The 15,058-nt window shown below is 39.9% G+C and overlaps 3 protein-coding genes across 7 annotated transcripts in view; 1 reads left to right on the forward strand and 2 right to left on the reverse strand.

The window, feature by feature from the left end:
* The window catches only part of NEK11 (NIMA related kinase 11), an 84,260-nt gene extending 82,501 nt beyond the window's left edge, over positions 1 to 1,759 (reverse strand). Inside the window, 1 exon segment of the mRNA XM_037383849.1 lies at positions 1,643 to 1,759. The gene's annotated coding sequence lies outside the window, so the exon portion shown is untranslated.
* Positions 1,760 to 1,769: 10 nt separating this feature from the next.
* ASTE1 (asteroid homolog 1) lies at positions 1,770 to 11,818 on the forward strand. Its single transcript, XM_037385930.1, has 4 exons — positions 1,770 to 3,188; positions 5,104 to 5,314; positions 6,223 to 6,418; positions 6,704 to 11,818. The coding sequence occupies exons 1-4, from the start codon at positions 1,875 to 1,877 to the stop codon at positions 6,996 to 6,998; spliced, it is 2,016 nt and encodes a 671-aa protein (XP_037241827.1). The 5' UTR covers positions 1,770 to 1,874; the 3' UTR covers positions 6,999 to 11,818.
* The window catches only part of ATP2C1 (ATPase secretory pathway Ca2+ transporting 1), a 63,764-nt gene continuing 59,811 nt past the window's right edge, over positions 11,106 to 15,058 (reverse strand). For 4 of the 5 annotated variants that reach the window (XM_037385929.1, XM_037385925.1, XM_037385928.1 and 1 more), the window contains 4 exons: positions 14,444 to 14,591; positions 13,725 to 13,820; positions 12,792 to 12,933; positions 11,803 to 11,939 (listed from right to left, as the gene is read on the reverse strand). In XM_037385929.1, coding sequence (XP_037241826.1) covers positions 11,803 to 11,939; positions 12,792 to 12,933; positions 13,725 to 13,820; positions 14,444 to 14,591 — 523 coding nt within the window. Of the gene's footprint in view, positions 11,940 to 12,791; positions 12,934 to 13,724; positions 13,821 to 14,443; positions 14,592 to 15,058 lie in introns of all 5 variants that reach the window. The other variant, XM_037385927.1, reaches the window with a different exon arrangement.

A 15,058-nucleotide genomic window follows, 5' to 3' on the forward strand; every position in this document is an offset into this window, starting at 1 on the left:
TCTAAGGCAGGGGTTGTTGACTGCCGTTGTGATGTCACAGGCACATTTTAATGGCACAGAGACATAGATCGCTGAGCCACTGCATTTGAAAGAAATACCCTATGAGTCATTAGACTTTAGAGCCTGACTCAACCGTAAGTCTGATTCTTTGGGAAGCATATGAATGGGGCAGCCTCTCCTACCTCACTCAAACCTTTAGCCTAACCTTTGGTGTATTTTTTTACCCACATCCATTTTCTCCCACTGAACAGGTATTTCCCAAAGAGCAGTACATCAGTTGCTTCAATAAAGTTCAGAAGAACTAGAGATAACTCAAAGAAATCAACTTTCCATCCGCTTTTCCTCAAAAATCCCAGCATGCTCTATCCAGTAGCACTCTGGTAAACAGTTAACATTCTTCATTTCCGCCTTGGACCAAACCCCATTCCAGAGTCTGGCGGACTGCAGATGCCATACTAATGCAACTACATCATCTGGATCACTTTTTTTATTTTCCCTTCTTCCTTGGCTAGAGTTCAATCTCCTTCCTGTTTGGTTTTTTGTTGTTGTTGTTGTTGCAAGCTAAAGCAAAGTTGTTGTTTAGGGTTTCATAGTTCCACCTACACATGCTAAATGCACAGCACCTCCACTTCTTCCTCTGACCTTCCTTTGCTTATGTAAGAAATATATGGGGTTTAGTTTTCTTTACATAATCTTCAGGTTTCTTTAGCAACAGCGAAGAGATAACACTTCCTGACTTCAAGATAAACCCTTCTTTGCCAATAAAGGCCATTTTCCAATTATATCAGGTTTTCTTTTTATTCCTTAAGAACCCCTATGCTACATAAATATTTGTTGCCCCTCACCCCTTGCAACACAAATTCCAGAGTTTTTATATTTAAACTCTAAATATCCTCGGTATTTACTACCTTGAATTTTTTTCCTGCCAATAACTTCAGGCTAGTCATAAAATTATTTTTTTTTTTTTTTGGGGGGGGGGGAATATTCATTCTTTTTTTTCTTTCATTTAAAATAAACCCAACTCCTGAACGCTGGTGCCATTATAATTTTCTGCAACATCATTATAAACCTAGCCAAGTCTAAAGTAACATCACCTCACTTGGCTCAGTTTACTCCTCCCAGAGAAAGGATAACTAAAAAGATTTTATTAGTAGCGTCGGTAGCAAAGAAGCTTGATTGCAGATGATGGTAAAACAAGGTCAAATTGATAGCTGGGACTATCAGAGAGGCTAATTAATTTTCTCCCTGACGCACACTCAGGGCGCCGAGATCCCCTCACGCTCCGAGCGACCGGGGCACGCGCGCACCTTCCCCTTTGCGCCACCCCCGGTACGAAGTGTCCCCGCTTCCCCGACCAGATACCCCCACACAGAGGGGAGAGAGCGCCATGCCTTCCCCCACTCCGCCTCCCTCAGCCCTCCGGGGAAGGCGGTGCTCCCCAGAACCCCTCAGGATTCGCCACCAGGTACACGACCTCCCCCACCAGTTTCCTGCCCTTCCAGGGCCCGGCCCCCGGACAGCCGCCATGGCCGCCGGACGGCGGGGCTACGGTCCCTCAGGGTCCTCCGGCTCCCCTCAGGACGGCCTGAGGCTAGGCGCTGCCAGCCCGAGGCAAAAAGAGGGAGCGGCCCCAGCCTCCTACCTCGCCCGGCCTCGGGAGCCAACCCGGCCGGCGCGGTTAGGCTGCCCGCCCCGGCCCGTCGGCCGGGCCCGTGTTTGCGGCCCCGTCGCTAGGAGACGCCGCGCACGCGTACTGAGAGCCGGTGGGCGGGAAGAGGAAGAGGCGCCCTGATCGGAGCACGCAGCCCGTCACTCCTAGCACGGCTGCCGGCGGCGTGGCGCTGTTGCTGGGGTGGTGGGTGGCCGCCGCCGCCATGGGCATCCAGGGGCTGACGGGCTTCGTGGAGGAGCGCGGGGCGTTCTTCACCGAGCTGCGGGTGAGGGACACCAAGCTGGTCATCGACGGGAGCAGCCTCTACCACCGGCTGTGCTTCGCCTCCGCCGTCGACTTCCGCCGTGGCGGCGATTACGGCCTCTTCGCGGCGGCCGTGCGCGATTTCTTCGGCAGCCTGCGGGCCTGCAGCGTCGCCCCCTTCGTGGTGCTGGACGGCGGGCGCGGCGCCGACGACAGGAAGCTGCCCACGCTGCGGGGCCGCGCCACCGAGCGGCTGCGGGCGGCTCACGGCCTCTCCCGCGGCGACGGCGGCTGCCTGGTGCCGCTGCTGACCCGGGAGGCCTTCGTGCAGGCGCTAGGCCGGCTCGGCGTACCCTTCCTGCAGTGCTTCGCCGAGGCCGACCGGGAGATCGCCGGCCTGGCCAACCGCTGGGGCTGCCCCGTCCTCTCCCTCGACAGCGACTTCTGCGTCTTCGACCTGGCGGCCGGGTACTGCCCCCTCAACCACTTCCAGTGGCAGAGCGTGTGCGCGGGAGAGGGGGCGCAGGGCTGCTACGTGCCCGCGCGCTGCTTTTCCGTGGAGAAGTTCTGCAGGCACTTCGGACCCCTGGACAGACGCCTGCTCCCGCTCTTTGCCGTCATGAACGGCAACGACTACATCGATGTGGCAGCGCTCGAGGGGTTCTTCAGCAAAGTGCGCTTGCCGAGGGGCTGCGCGTCGGGAAGGGGGGGGAAGCACCTCCGCCTGCAGGGGCTTCTGCACTGGCTGTCGCAGTTCGCTGAGCCCACCGAGGCTGTGGACGGTGTGCTGAAATACCTTAAGAAGCAGCAGAGAGAAGAAATAAGGGAGCTTCTGTGCGCTTCAGTGGAGGATTATACGCCGTCTGACATGAAGCTTGAGGAATTTTTCCAGAATGGAAAGTACGAATGTGAAGCTGCCCAGAAAGCAGGCGTACCGCGGTGGGTACTTGATGCTTTGGCAAAAGGTAAGCTGGCCCCATTCATCAGCGATGCCCTGATCCTAAGAAGTATCTTCCTCCACGTTCAGGTGGAGAACATGCAGAGACCTAGCGCGCACAGCACAGCTTTGCCCATTCGACAAGTTATCTATGGACTGCTTCTGAAAGTAGCTCAAAATGCCAAAGCCGCTTCTCCAAGTAAGCAGACCAACGAGCTGCCAGTTGTATGTGAATTTGACAGACTCCAAAAGACACTTAAAAAAACATTTGTTCAAGCAGCAAGCCTACCCACAGATTTTAGTGATGATCATTTTACTTTGGACAAGTTAATGGAGGTAAATGGTTGTTACAACAGGTCACAGTTAACAATGTTTCACACATGACAAAAAATACTTGGGAGTCGTGTTTGCCAACTGGTTGTTCCTAACGTGATGCCTGAACTAGGCCACCTCAGTAACTACTTCATGGGTACCTACAGGGCTTTAGGTACCCACAGCTTGGCCTGCGGTATTTCAGAAGCTACATAGATTATGCCTTTATCTTCTTCCCTTTCTGCCTCCCCCCACCCCCAAGTGGGCCAAGACAAATTATACAATAAGTTGGCTGTGTGTATATGTAGTATTGCCTAAATTTTCCATTCTAAGCCCTTCTCATACCTATGAATTCTGTTACACTAATACTTGCTTTTGTAACTATAGGAAGGAACTCAGTTTCCTGACATTTAGACGAGTATAGTTTACCACTACAAAAGTTAATTTATATTTGATCAAGCTGTGGATGTTTCAGAGCAATGCTTTAAAACGGAATCAGACCCATGCTTCTTTGCTAAAAATTACTGTTATTTCATGTATGAATCTTGCAGCTGTCCAGCAATTTTACCTGCCACGAGTATGCATCCTGCTAACGTGGACCCCTGCTGCTTGCCAGACGCAACAGCACCTGAAAAACAGCTTGTAATCAAAGGGATGTTGTACTAGGTTAGTTCCAGTCACCATTAGCAATTCTGTATTTAAATTCTAATGATTAAGACTGTAACTTTTGCTGTGAACAGAAAGTAATTTCCCATTCACGGGTTGCATAACCTGAAGTTTTGTATGCAGTAATTTCTGAAACATTTGGAAATAGAATCTGTGTCTTTTAATACTGCATATTTAAGCCACATGCTCTATGCATCTGGCATTCAGATCGGCTGTTAACATGTCTCTGTGTGTGGGCTGTGCTGCTGTGTTTTCATTACTTGCTGGTGGCTATTTCATATATAAGAACGAAGTCTTATCACTACTACAACCATTAAACACTATAGATAGCTATGGATCCGAAGGCCTACATATGGGTTATTTTACACAAGTTATTGTTACAGGCCTTTTAAATGAGCAACGTGCAAAGACTTAAGAGTTCGAAAAATCATGTTTGGGGATTTTAAGAAACATTAACAACTTACTTCTTGAGCCTTGGTATGTATGCTGCTGCTTTAATGAATTTGAGCTTCTGCTATTACAACTTTTCATACTAAAGGCAGGGGAATTGCCAGTTCAGCAGAAGGTTATAAGAAGGGTTATTCTGCATTTAAAGTGCTCTAGCCAAAACTGGTATCAGGTTGTCTTCTACTGTGGGGATGTCTGCCTAAGAATAGGCAAAACCGTCCTAAGCCTGTTGTGATTCTGCTGCATGCATGAAGTTGTGGATCAGGTTTATAACACCACTTTTTAGAAGTTAAATAGCACAACAAACAGGGAACATGTACTAGGAATTAATATGTTGCAGGTGAAGACTACAGGATTTCATTGTGATTACAGGTAAGGGTGTTTTAAACGCATCAAGAACAGGTCTCACCATTGCATTTCACAAAGCAAAGGTAACTTCTAAGAGGCACAAAATGAAGTTTTTTTCATATATATTTGCCATACTAAAGTACTTTTACTGCATTATGGTTACAAGATTGTCCAAGTAAAGTTTTACGTAGAAGTTAAGTCACCTGATTTGAAGACAACTCCGAAGCCTCTTAAAATCTAACCTCAGGCAATTGAAAAAACTACTTTTATCCTTCTACCTAACATTTAACCATGTAGTTTTTAAAGCTTAAGTAGCATTTAAAAATATTTCCTGTTCAGAATATCGACGAAACTTAATTTTTTGTTGAAAACCTGAAGTAGTAGCTAGTTTAAACACAAGCTTATTTGCCTTTTGGAAACTGCTCACAGCAAATAAAATCTTGCCTTTATTTTCCATTCCAATTTAATTTGTTTTCAGGTACCCATGTCATGCCGTCAGATGCTTTTGCTGGAGACTCTAGGAGTGAAAATGAGTTTCATAGAATCTATCCCCAGTCACTTACAACTCCCTGTTGCTGTAACATGTTACTGGATTTGTTGTTCAGAACCAAAAGTTAATTTGCATCAATTAAAGGCTTTACTTCTAATGATAGTATCTGGAGAACTGCACAGGATAACAAGTGATCCAGGTAGGTCTCCAAAGAATACAATTTTAAGTGTTCAGCTACTATGAAAATCTATACCATAATTAGTTTTTCCTCGTTTGTGGCAAGTTGTCAAAATTCAGATGAGTTAGCACTGATATACACTATATCCTGAAGCATCACACCCTTTCTATTAGTACAGAGGAACAGTGCTAGTCATCAATTTAACACATTTTATATAGTTAAAACAGTACTTTGACATCTTGTAAAACATCGATTTGCCTTCATAAATGCTTACTTTAGGATTAAAAGATTAATTTTGATATAAAAATTAATAAGGTTAACATGCTCATGCATCAAAATATAATAACTGTTACTGATGCATTCTGATGTTTTTCTCATGCGTTTTTCTAGAATTATCTGTACTTAAAACTGAGTTGCACTGGCACCCCTTATCTGCCTGTGCATTGCAAGAATTTGAAAGGACTAAATTATCAGGAAATTGTTTCAGTAATATTTCTACCTATTACAGTCATGGTGGCATTTCCTCTAGCAGTCCTTCATTTGATGACAAAGATAAAGTTTGCCAGGGTTATACAGTTTCTTTAGGTTCTAGTTTATAGAAACTGGACTTTCATGGTTGCCACCTGCTATCCCAAGTGGGTGGGAGTAGAATGGAAATCTTGTTTAGAACTGATCTGTTCACAGAACAGCGTAGCAAATCACCTAACAAATGCAATTCCCGATTTCACAATTTTATATTCTTGTGGATATTCATACTTGAATGTTTACAGAATTTTACATCTTGAAAGTTCAGCTTGAGACATTTGAAAACATTACTAATGCTTCCTGAAATGGAACTGGAAGTTTGAAGACCCTGTAGACTGTAGATGCCTTTTCTGCTGTTCACAGCAGAACATTTATTCGCATGTCATTTTTTGTTTCTAACCTAGATCCCACAGTTTTACATGCTGAAGTTGACAGTATTGCATATAATGAATTTCTAAAATGGAAGGAAAAGAAATTGCAAAATAAAGACTTTGATTTAGATGCTGCACACAGTTTTTGCCAATGGCAGTGCTGTCTTCAGATGGGACTGTATCTCAACCAGCTACTTGGCACTCCTCTCTCTGAGCCAGACCTGAGTAGGTAAGGATGTTCCAGAGATCCACTCTCCACACAAGCCTGTGATAGAATGTGTTCACATGTTGGTTTATATGTGTCAAACTCCTTTGGCCAATTTTACTGTACTTGAACTCCTGTCTTTAAAGATACTGATTAGAAAAAAAATACTGAGTAGAATAGGTATCCCGTAGGAACCTACTATTGGATGCTGTCTGTAGTCAGACATGTTTTTTCATGAAGCAGCATGCTTCTGTACCTGTCTTGCTGAGGTATGATTCAAAGTGAGGATTCTCTCCTTCCTTTGAGCAGGCTTTACAGTGGGACCCTTGTGCACAGACTGTATCAAGAGCTTAAATCAGCACCTGCAGTGGAAAATCTGTTCAGTTTCTCTCAAAAAATGACTTGGCTTTATCAGATTTTGTTAAATACAGTGAAGTCAGCTGTACCTCCAGACTGCTTTCAGAAGATGACCAAGACAAAATCTGAGTCCTGCAAAAAGAAGAAAGCATCTAATAAGAAAAAAAAGCCTATCAGGTGTGCTATACCAGAAACTCAGCATTTATGCAATGTTAATAGGTTTGCATCACTTGGAGGGGATGAGTGAAAGTATTATTTCTGGAATAACTTAATGCCATGCAGATGGAAGAAAAATTGTATTAAAATATGTGACTGTATGGGAATCACATAAGTAGCTGATTCAGTCTTTACCAGCAATTCTTGCTGCAGGGAATTTTTTTATTTCCTTTTCTCTAACAACATTCTTATAAAGGAGGTGCTGTATAAAAGTTGTGGTGTTTTGGTTTTTCTTTAAAGGTGGACAATGAGAGCAAAGTTGTTCAGCCTTTCAGAGCTGGACTATTTTAGAGGAATTATTTTCCTGAACATTTATATTTGGCTATTCCTCCATCTCCCTGAAAACTTCTGATGTCCAGAAAATCAGATTTTTAAGTTTGTGTTTGAGGAACAGTGATGACAATCTTACAGATCAGATGAAAATGGAGATTGACAAGTTTTGAAAAAATACTCTTTACAGGTACAAGTATTTATACTTTCACGGAGAGAGCACTTTTCTCAGCAATAGCTGAGGCAGTGTGCTTGGAGCATTAGAGGTACTAAACTACACCCAGGGAGAAACCAGCTTCTGTTCTGTGTTGTGTCCCCTTATCCCTGCCCCATTTGGTATGTTTAAGTAAGAGTTAAATGCTTAAATGCCTGTTCAAAGCTACCACATCGTAGCAAGTTTCCATAGGTTTGCTAATTCAGTGTAACTGTGTACAATCTTCTGTCATTGACTGTTGTCGTTCAAGTAAACCTCCTTCTCTAATAGCTGTATGAAAATTACAGACCTGTTTTAACTGGCCCTGATATACACAGTTACTTGACAAACCTTTACTATCAATGTGGTAATACAGAACAACAATTTTAAAAAAATCCTACGTCATCAGGATTTCTCAGTGCTTTGTATTAGCAACTTCCAGCAAAATTAGTCAATTATAATACATGCGTAAGTGCTTTTTTTAATAAAACTTGGTTTTCCAGCGTGTTCCTCATGTGAAATTACTACGTTTCTGGATGTTCTCCTCAAGAACTCATATACCTTTTTCTTATATTCGGGAAAATCGTTATTTCCACCTTTAATCATTAAAAAGTTTTGCCCATTACTTACCAAAATTCAAGCTCGATCCCTGCATCGCTGTATGTTGTTTTCAGATCTGGTTGTGCTCCCCTAACAGAAGTTATCCACGTGGAAGTAACTGTCTTGTGACTTACAGGAAGGATGCCCGATACCATACAGCTAAGTCTTGATACTGCCATAATATGTTAACGAGAACTGACTTACAACAAGTATTATATTAATGAGAAAATATTTTTGAGATAGTGTGTGATAGTATTTTAATTTTTTCCCAGTACAAACCTACTTAAAACTGTCAGCAGATGGCATCTACACTCAAGCATACAGCAAATTACTAGCGCTTCACAACCATTACACTTCTATTTGCAACTTCCTAGTCACATTTCCATCAGATGGCTATGGAAATTTAGCCTTTTTCAACTTTACAGTTCTTGATTTTAGTAACTAAACCTTCAATCCTTAATAGTCTAAATCATCCTCTGATCCATTATGAATCCACATTTCATTTTACCAAGCCCTTATGGTTTTTAACCATCAGGAACATTTAAGTAAGTCACATTTAAAGTAAGTCTTAAATACAGGCATGGTTGGTTCCACTTTGTTAGTGATGTGAGAAAAAGAGATCTTAATTTACTCTAAATCCCATACTGAAAAACTGCTGGAGAACAAATTCTTGAGACTTGCTGAAAAGCAGTATCTTCAATTAGATAGTTCAGAAGACTGGGATAAACTCAAGTACTCCACTTTCAGATAAAAACACTATGATCACATGGCATTTTGGAAATTTTGGGAGTGCTGACTTGATGATCAAGAATTAACTCTACTGGAAATGTGTTCTCAATGCAGAATTTGGCTATTTTTTGTTGCTGACAAAATAAAATACATCTCGTTCCAACCACCAATCCTGTATGCTGAAGAAAGTAATTACTGATTCAAGGGTTGCTATGCAGAATTTAAATCAAAAAGGATAAGTGAAACATTTAAATCATTATAGGTTTTCTATCTTCTTTGTAGGAAAAATAAAAATAAAGGTCCTTATTAAAACTGAAAAGTTCTTTATTCCATGCTTTAGCAAGACCAACTATAATTTCAGTGGTTGCTGCCTATTTTCAGCCCATGTGAAATGCCTTTTAATTTTTGTGGAAAGATCCTACCATTGATTCAGTTGCTCTGGAGAAAAATCTTTCAACCTTTCTGTTAGGTGACAATGACCAAGAGTGGAGAAAAAAAAAAAAAAAACCCCACCAAACAAAGGTAATGGCATTCAGGCCAAGCATTTTCTGTAAATAATGAGATTGAGCTACATTAATTGTTACTGTGTCATCTTTCATTGGAAAGCACAGTTTGGCATATTTAAAGTGAATTACATTCAATTTAGTTCATCCTGCAAGAAGGTGAAATTGTTCTTCAAAAGACTGAAATTTTATTTCTTGTCTAGACTGATATACCTTATTCAGAAAGTTAGTCTTGTGCTGGGAAAGGAGTACTTCATAAGATTTGTTTAAAGACTAGGCAGTAACACTTCCAAGCCAAGACAATAAAACTGGCATTCACTTCACTTCTGTACTTACCTGGATTTCCGAGACTCCAAGTGCAGAGAACAAAACAGTCAAAACCCATGGAAGAATATCAACATGTTAAGACCTACTATGTGAAAGGCACAGTTGCTATAAAACCCAGAGTTTCTCAAAACCCAAGTTTGTTCAAGAGATTCTTCATCAGCATGCACTGTCAGTTTTTACTATAGAATACTAAAGATTTTATTAGTAAGCATTCTCAAATTGTATTAAGATACTGAATGCACTACAATACAGAGCAACTACAGCCCCACCTTGCCAAAGACTGTAATAGTTCAACAGGAAGAACGCTGACAAATCTGTTCAACTTCTGAGAGGCAAAACTGCTGGAAATAAAACTTTTGCTTGAAAACATGACAGTGTTTCTGTAAGAGGTCATCTTGTTCAGGCCCTACCAGCTCAGTGGTTCACAACCATGCAGGAAGAGATGAGAGCCATAAGCTGCAGTCTTTGTCTTTACACAACTAAATCTCCAGTACATTGGTAGTCCAGGTAGTAAGTGCATATTGAGTAGGCCCTGGTTGAGCCAGAGCAATGAATGGATGAACTGCCCATGTAAAGCAGACTCGGTCGCACACTCACATCCTGCCTGCAGCCCCACTTCCTGAACAAGTCTGCAAATCTCCCAAGGGGGAAAAACCCCAAACAATTAAAATAATCTCTTAGCAGAGGAGTTCAAACAGCACTTTCCAAACTGCCTTGTTTACCATGAACTCCCCAGATTTTGAGCATGGCACATGGGGCAAGCCACAAAGGTAAGTGCAGAAATATCCCAGTGCCTGTTTCCAATGATTCCTCATTAACTGACAGGATGACCATTGTAACAGCAGGGCCCAGAGCCAATACCAACGCTCCACTTCGAGGCCACCGTGTGAAAGGTATGTTATCCACATGCTTTCAAGTAAAAGAGATACCTTTACATCTCCAACTCCCCCTAGAGATCCTAGACATCCTCTTTTCAAGATTGCCTAAGTGATTGTTTCTTGCATTTCCTCAAGGAATGACGAGTCCTGCTGTGATGAGAAGACACTAATGACAACAGCTGCAAGTCTATTTTGAAGAACATTTCCAATTAGTGAATATTATTCAAGCATTATCATATCTTAATACTTTCAACATATGAAGACACAAATCTGTTACAATGCTTTTCTAGCCAGAAAAAGTCATTCTGTAGGTTAAATTTTTAAGTTAAACTACCAGTAAAAAGTTTATTTTTTATAGTCACAGTGAAAGAAGGAAGAAGGAAAATCAAGCTTCTTTTTCAAAGAAAGGGTGGGGGGTTTTGCCATTAGAGTGAGGATTAGTGCATTCATTTTCTAATTCAATACACTACAAGTCATTTCAACAGTACCGTCTTAAAATCACTCAAGTGATCTAACAGTCATAAGCTAAAGTAAATATGAACAAGACATGAACAAAGACTGGATCTAAAATTGTATCAAAACAAGCATGCTAATCTGGTGTAAATGCCAGTTTCTTTTAAGACAAAGAGACAACACACTTTTAAGAAAGCAAACATTTACTTCAAATTGCAGTATAGGCTTTTCAATCACAGAATAAAGAAAAGAGAAACAGTGATCCAACAGCGGTCACATCCTGTGCAAAAAACCAAAACTTGGGATACAAAAAACTAGCACAAGGTACTTGAGCCGCTCACACATTGCAGGATAAAGTAAATAAATACAGTAGCTAGAATATGGCACTCTTGAGACAGACTCTAAACCCAGTGGAATGCCTCTGAAATATTTCTTTTATCTGTGTATTAGTAGCAAAGTCCCACCACCATAAAAGTAAAATAGTACAATGTTTTAAATAAAACCGAACTAAAATATTTATATCTAAGAGAAGGATTTTACACAGTTATATCTTTTAAGTGCAGAAAATGGGACTTGGGCTTAGATCTTTCTTTAAATTAGACCCCACCCTCACCCCACCCCCGCAAAATCCCGTTCAATCTCAAAAGTAAATTTATGTTTGAGGAAAAATGTTACCAAAGTTGCATAATGTCATTTGTTACTCCCACAGGTGGAAGTTAAATTCTAAACAGTCTTGAAACATGAATGTTCATCATTACCCAGTGAAACAAAGGACTTGTCAAAAGCCCTCAGGATTTCTTTATCCTCCAAATAATGTTTTGCTTTCTCCTACATCTTTAGACAGCAATCTCTAAGTTTGCAAACAAAAGAATGCAATATGCATCATACATCGAGAAAAGACGAAGTTGACGAAGAAGAACTTCCACGTTTCTGGATCTTTTCCTTGCTTCTTTCAAACTTCTTTATGATCTCAGTGACTATGCACACAGAGGAAGTGAGTCCCAGAAGAAACAGTAAATCTGGAAAGAGATAATTTGCTATTTAAAGCTGAGGGAACTTAAAAAAGAACAAGTCTATTAAGACTTTCAAATTGTCTCCCAATCATTGGAGAAGTTCAGGAGAAATAAAGCAAGAATCAATTTTTGCAACATAAGATTAACATGCATAGTTTAAGCACAAATCAAAAGTAGAGGCCATGGTATTTCAAACTTCTGATGTATTTCATAACCCTATTTTTATTAACACCTATGAAAACAAAGAACACTTAGCAATATAATTAACTTAATACTGAAAAAATATTAGTATCATCAGAAATAACACTTCAATAAAGAGAATTATGTAAAAATATGTATTTTGTGACAATCATTTAATTCCAGAAAACCACAAGATAATAAACGTCTTATGAGGCCAACAGCGGTATCTATAGCTGCTTAAAATCCTCATGTCTTTTTACCCTACAACAACACAATTAATTATTAAATAAGGGATCAACGTTTCTAAATAAAGTGTTTATATTTAAAGAATGCTGAATAGCATTATTAACAGTGCTTAAAAAAACTTCAATAAAGTCTATGCTTAACATAAGTTTTGATGTAGGCAAAAATTAAGAAACCTAATACACATAAACACCTATGAAATTTAAGAATGTGCTGATCAGTTGTGTACCATAAGCATTTAAATCATGGTTCCCAAAGAAAACATCTAGAAGGACTTTTTTATTTTTTTTTTGAGAGAGAAAAAAAACCAAAAGTCAGCAGGGTTTGTATTCCTGTTGTATGCAAACAGCCAGAAAGTGCTCTTACAGAACCATCAGCTAATGCATTTGCAAATTAATCCCTATTGTACAGTTTTGAAAAGGGAACTGTTCTTACCCAAGACACTCAGGCTCTCGGTTTGGAAAACCTTCTGAAGTGGGGGAAAGTAAATGACCAGTAATTGCCCCATTATAGATCCAAGGACGGCATAGCAGAACATTTTGTTACTGCAGAGTCCAATCTCAAACACAGATTTTGTCTGTAAAGCAAAACAGCACATGACACTGAAATAATTCATGATTACAGTTTCTTTTCATCCAGATTTTTGGAAAAATTAAAAAAAAAAAATCTTGTTGACCTTTTATATAATCCAGAACAAGTTCTCTCTGCTAAACAGTACAAATCTTGTCTTCAGAGTCAAGAACCTCTATTTTGAGCTTTTCTGCAAGTACAGTGCATTAAGAGGACTCCCTCTACACTAGAAGGAAGTGGTTTTGTTGATCCTGATAATTCACATCGGAAAATACACTGCAAATTAGTGTAAATGTAATATTATACCAGCAATGTACTTTTCTCCAACTAGCACAAGATTTCAAGATTTGCTTCCTTAAAACAAATATATAGACAGAACAGTTTAAGAATTTTTCCTTGGATTATGGGTTTAGGGTTACAAAATAAAGTTAAGGCCTTCCAGAAATTTCAGATTCTGGCTAGGATGCTGAACTAAGAGTTTTCAGGGAAAAAAACCCAACCAAGTGTATACAGCAGTACAAAGGACCACTGCACTTCAGCTTTGAATAAAAACTTCCTTGCTTCTGTCAGGACAGAAGTATTACTACCAGCTCTGCATTGTGTAAACACATTAAGGAAACTAATACTTAGCTGTAATTCAAAAAATCCTACCTAGTAAATATGTGAAACTTTGAAGCTTAATAGCAGATATGAAGTAAATCTGCTGGAAAACATTTGAAATGAATGCAACAAGATCCCTCAAGGAAAATTCTGCTTATTGTGTAAATACTATGTAAATAGACAATATATATCACTTACCTGAGATCTAGAACTCAAAGCATTGAACATATCAAAAAATACAAAACAGGTGAAAGTCATGGTTGTATCTCGAGGTGTTATTACGTTGTCTCTTAACTGCCAAAAGAAAATGAAATAGTTTTAGCATGTTTTAAATCCTCTGCAACTAAACAAAGTTATTACAACAATTCAAGTTCTACTAGCTAGTAAATGAAAGCAAAAGCAACTTGTTTGCCCCAAGCTAATTTAATAAAATCATACCGCAAACATTATGTACCTGTAACTTATAACAATTTGTAATTCCAAGCTATGATTAAATGAAGCCTCCTGACAAGCATTTATGCAAGCACATGCAATACCAAGAATTCTATGATGTGCTACCAAAAGTTCAAACATTTTTCTCTATTGGGAAAAGAAAGTCAAATAGCTGTTTCATAACAGTCTGGCTAGAAGATTTGTACATTTACTTTCTATGGGCCAAGGTTTCCCAAGTAGATTTGGGACCTGGAAAAGTCTGTCTTAAAATAGAGACTGGAGAATAAAACTGTATCCCTCACTTCAACAACTACTTTGAAAATCTTTCTTGCTAACCTGCTAGCTGAAGATTATTTAATAAGCATGGACAAAACTTGCAGCTAAGTTCATGTAAATTCTGAATTCCAACTGCTGGTATAAAAAGGACTTCTTTTAAATTAGAAGTTTACTTTGTTACTGCTTTAAGTTTTGTATTTTTGTCATACCTCTCTCCAGAAGACGAACAGTGTCCCACACACGATAATTATTGATGAAACCAGTATTTTAACAATCAGGTTTTTGGTCAGAATGCTGTCCTTCAAATTTCTTGGAGGCTTCCGAATAACATCTTTATCCACAGGCTCCACCCCAAGACTTACAATTAAAACAACATCTTAGATTTTTATCATTGTAAAAATAATTCACTGCTTCTAACTTAAGGACCAGATTTTCTGAGTTGAAAGAAAGATTTTAATCTTCTCTCCACAGCCCAAAAATAATTTCATGCAAATAAGCACATATTTTCACTTTCTGTAAACTTAGTTAAATGTATTAGTAACAGGCAATATTCTAATACTGCAGTTTGAGAGTCCATAAACACATGATATCCGACCGTATTAAAATTACCAGATGTTAATTTTAAAGCAAGCTGCAGTATTAGTTACATTCCCTATTTCTGTTACTATTGTCAAGCTAGCTAAGGAATTTACTGCTAATTTCTTTCCACCTTCCCTCCACTATCTACTTGCAATGAAGAGGGTCAGAGGAAGAACCCAGAGGGAAGCCAGAATCCTGCATGCAAATTTCATGGGCATATCCATGCTCTTTAGGTATCCACACTG

This window comes from Falco rusticolus, chromosome 4, assembly GCF_015220075.1.
Source record: "Falco rusticolus isolate bFalRus1 chromosome 4, bFalRus1.pri, whole genome shotgun sequence".
NCBI lineage: Eukaryota > Metazoa > Chordata > Aves > Falconiformes > Falconidae > Falco > Falco rusticolus.

Excerpts from the sequence above, each read along its gene's own strand:
- ASTE1 (XM_037385930.1), top strand. The coding sequence starts at position 1,875 with ATGGGCATCCAGGGGCTGACGGGCTTCGTGGAGGAGCGCGGGGCGTTC. Across the intron at positions 5,315-6,222 it reads CAGGATAACAAGTGATCCAG|ATCCCACAGTTTTACATGCT; the intron begins GTAGGTCTCCAA and ends TTTCTAACCTAG. Across the intron at positions 6,419-6,703 it reads TCTGAGCCAGACCTGAGTAG|GCTTTACAGTGGGACCCTTG; the intron begins GTAAGGATGTTC and ends TCCTTTGAGCAG.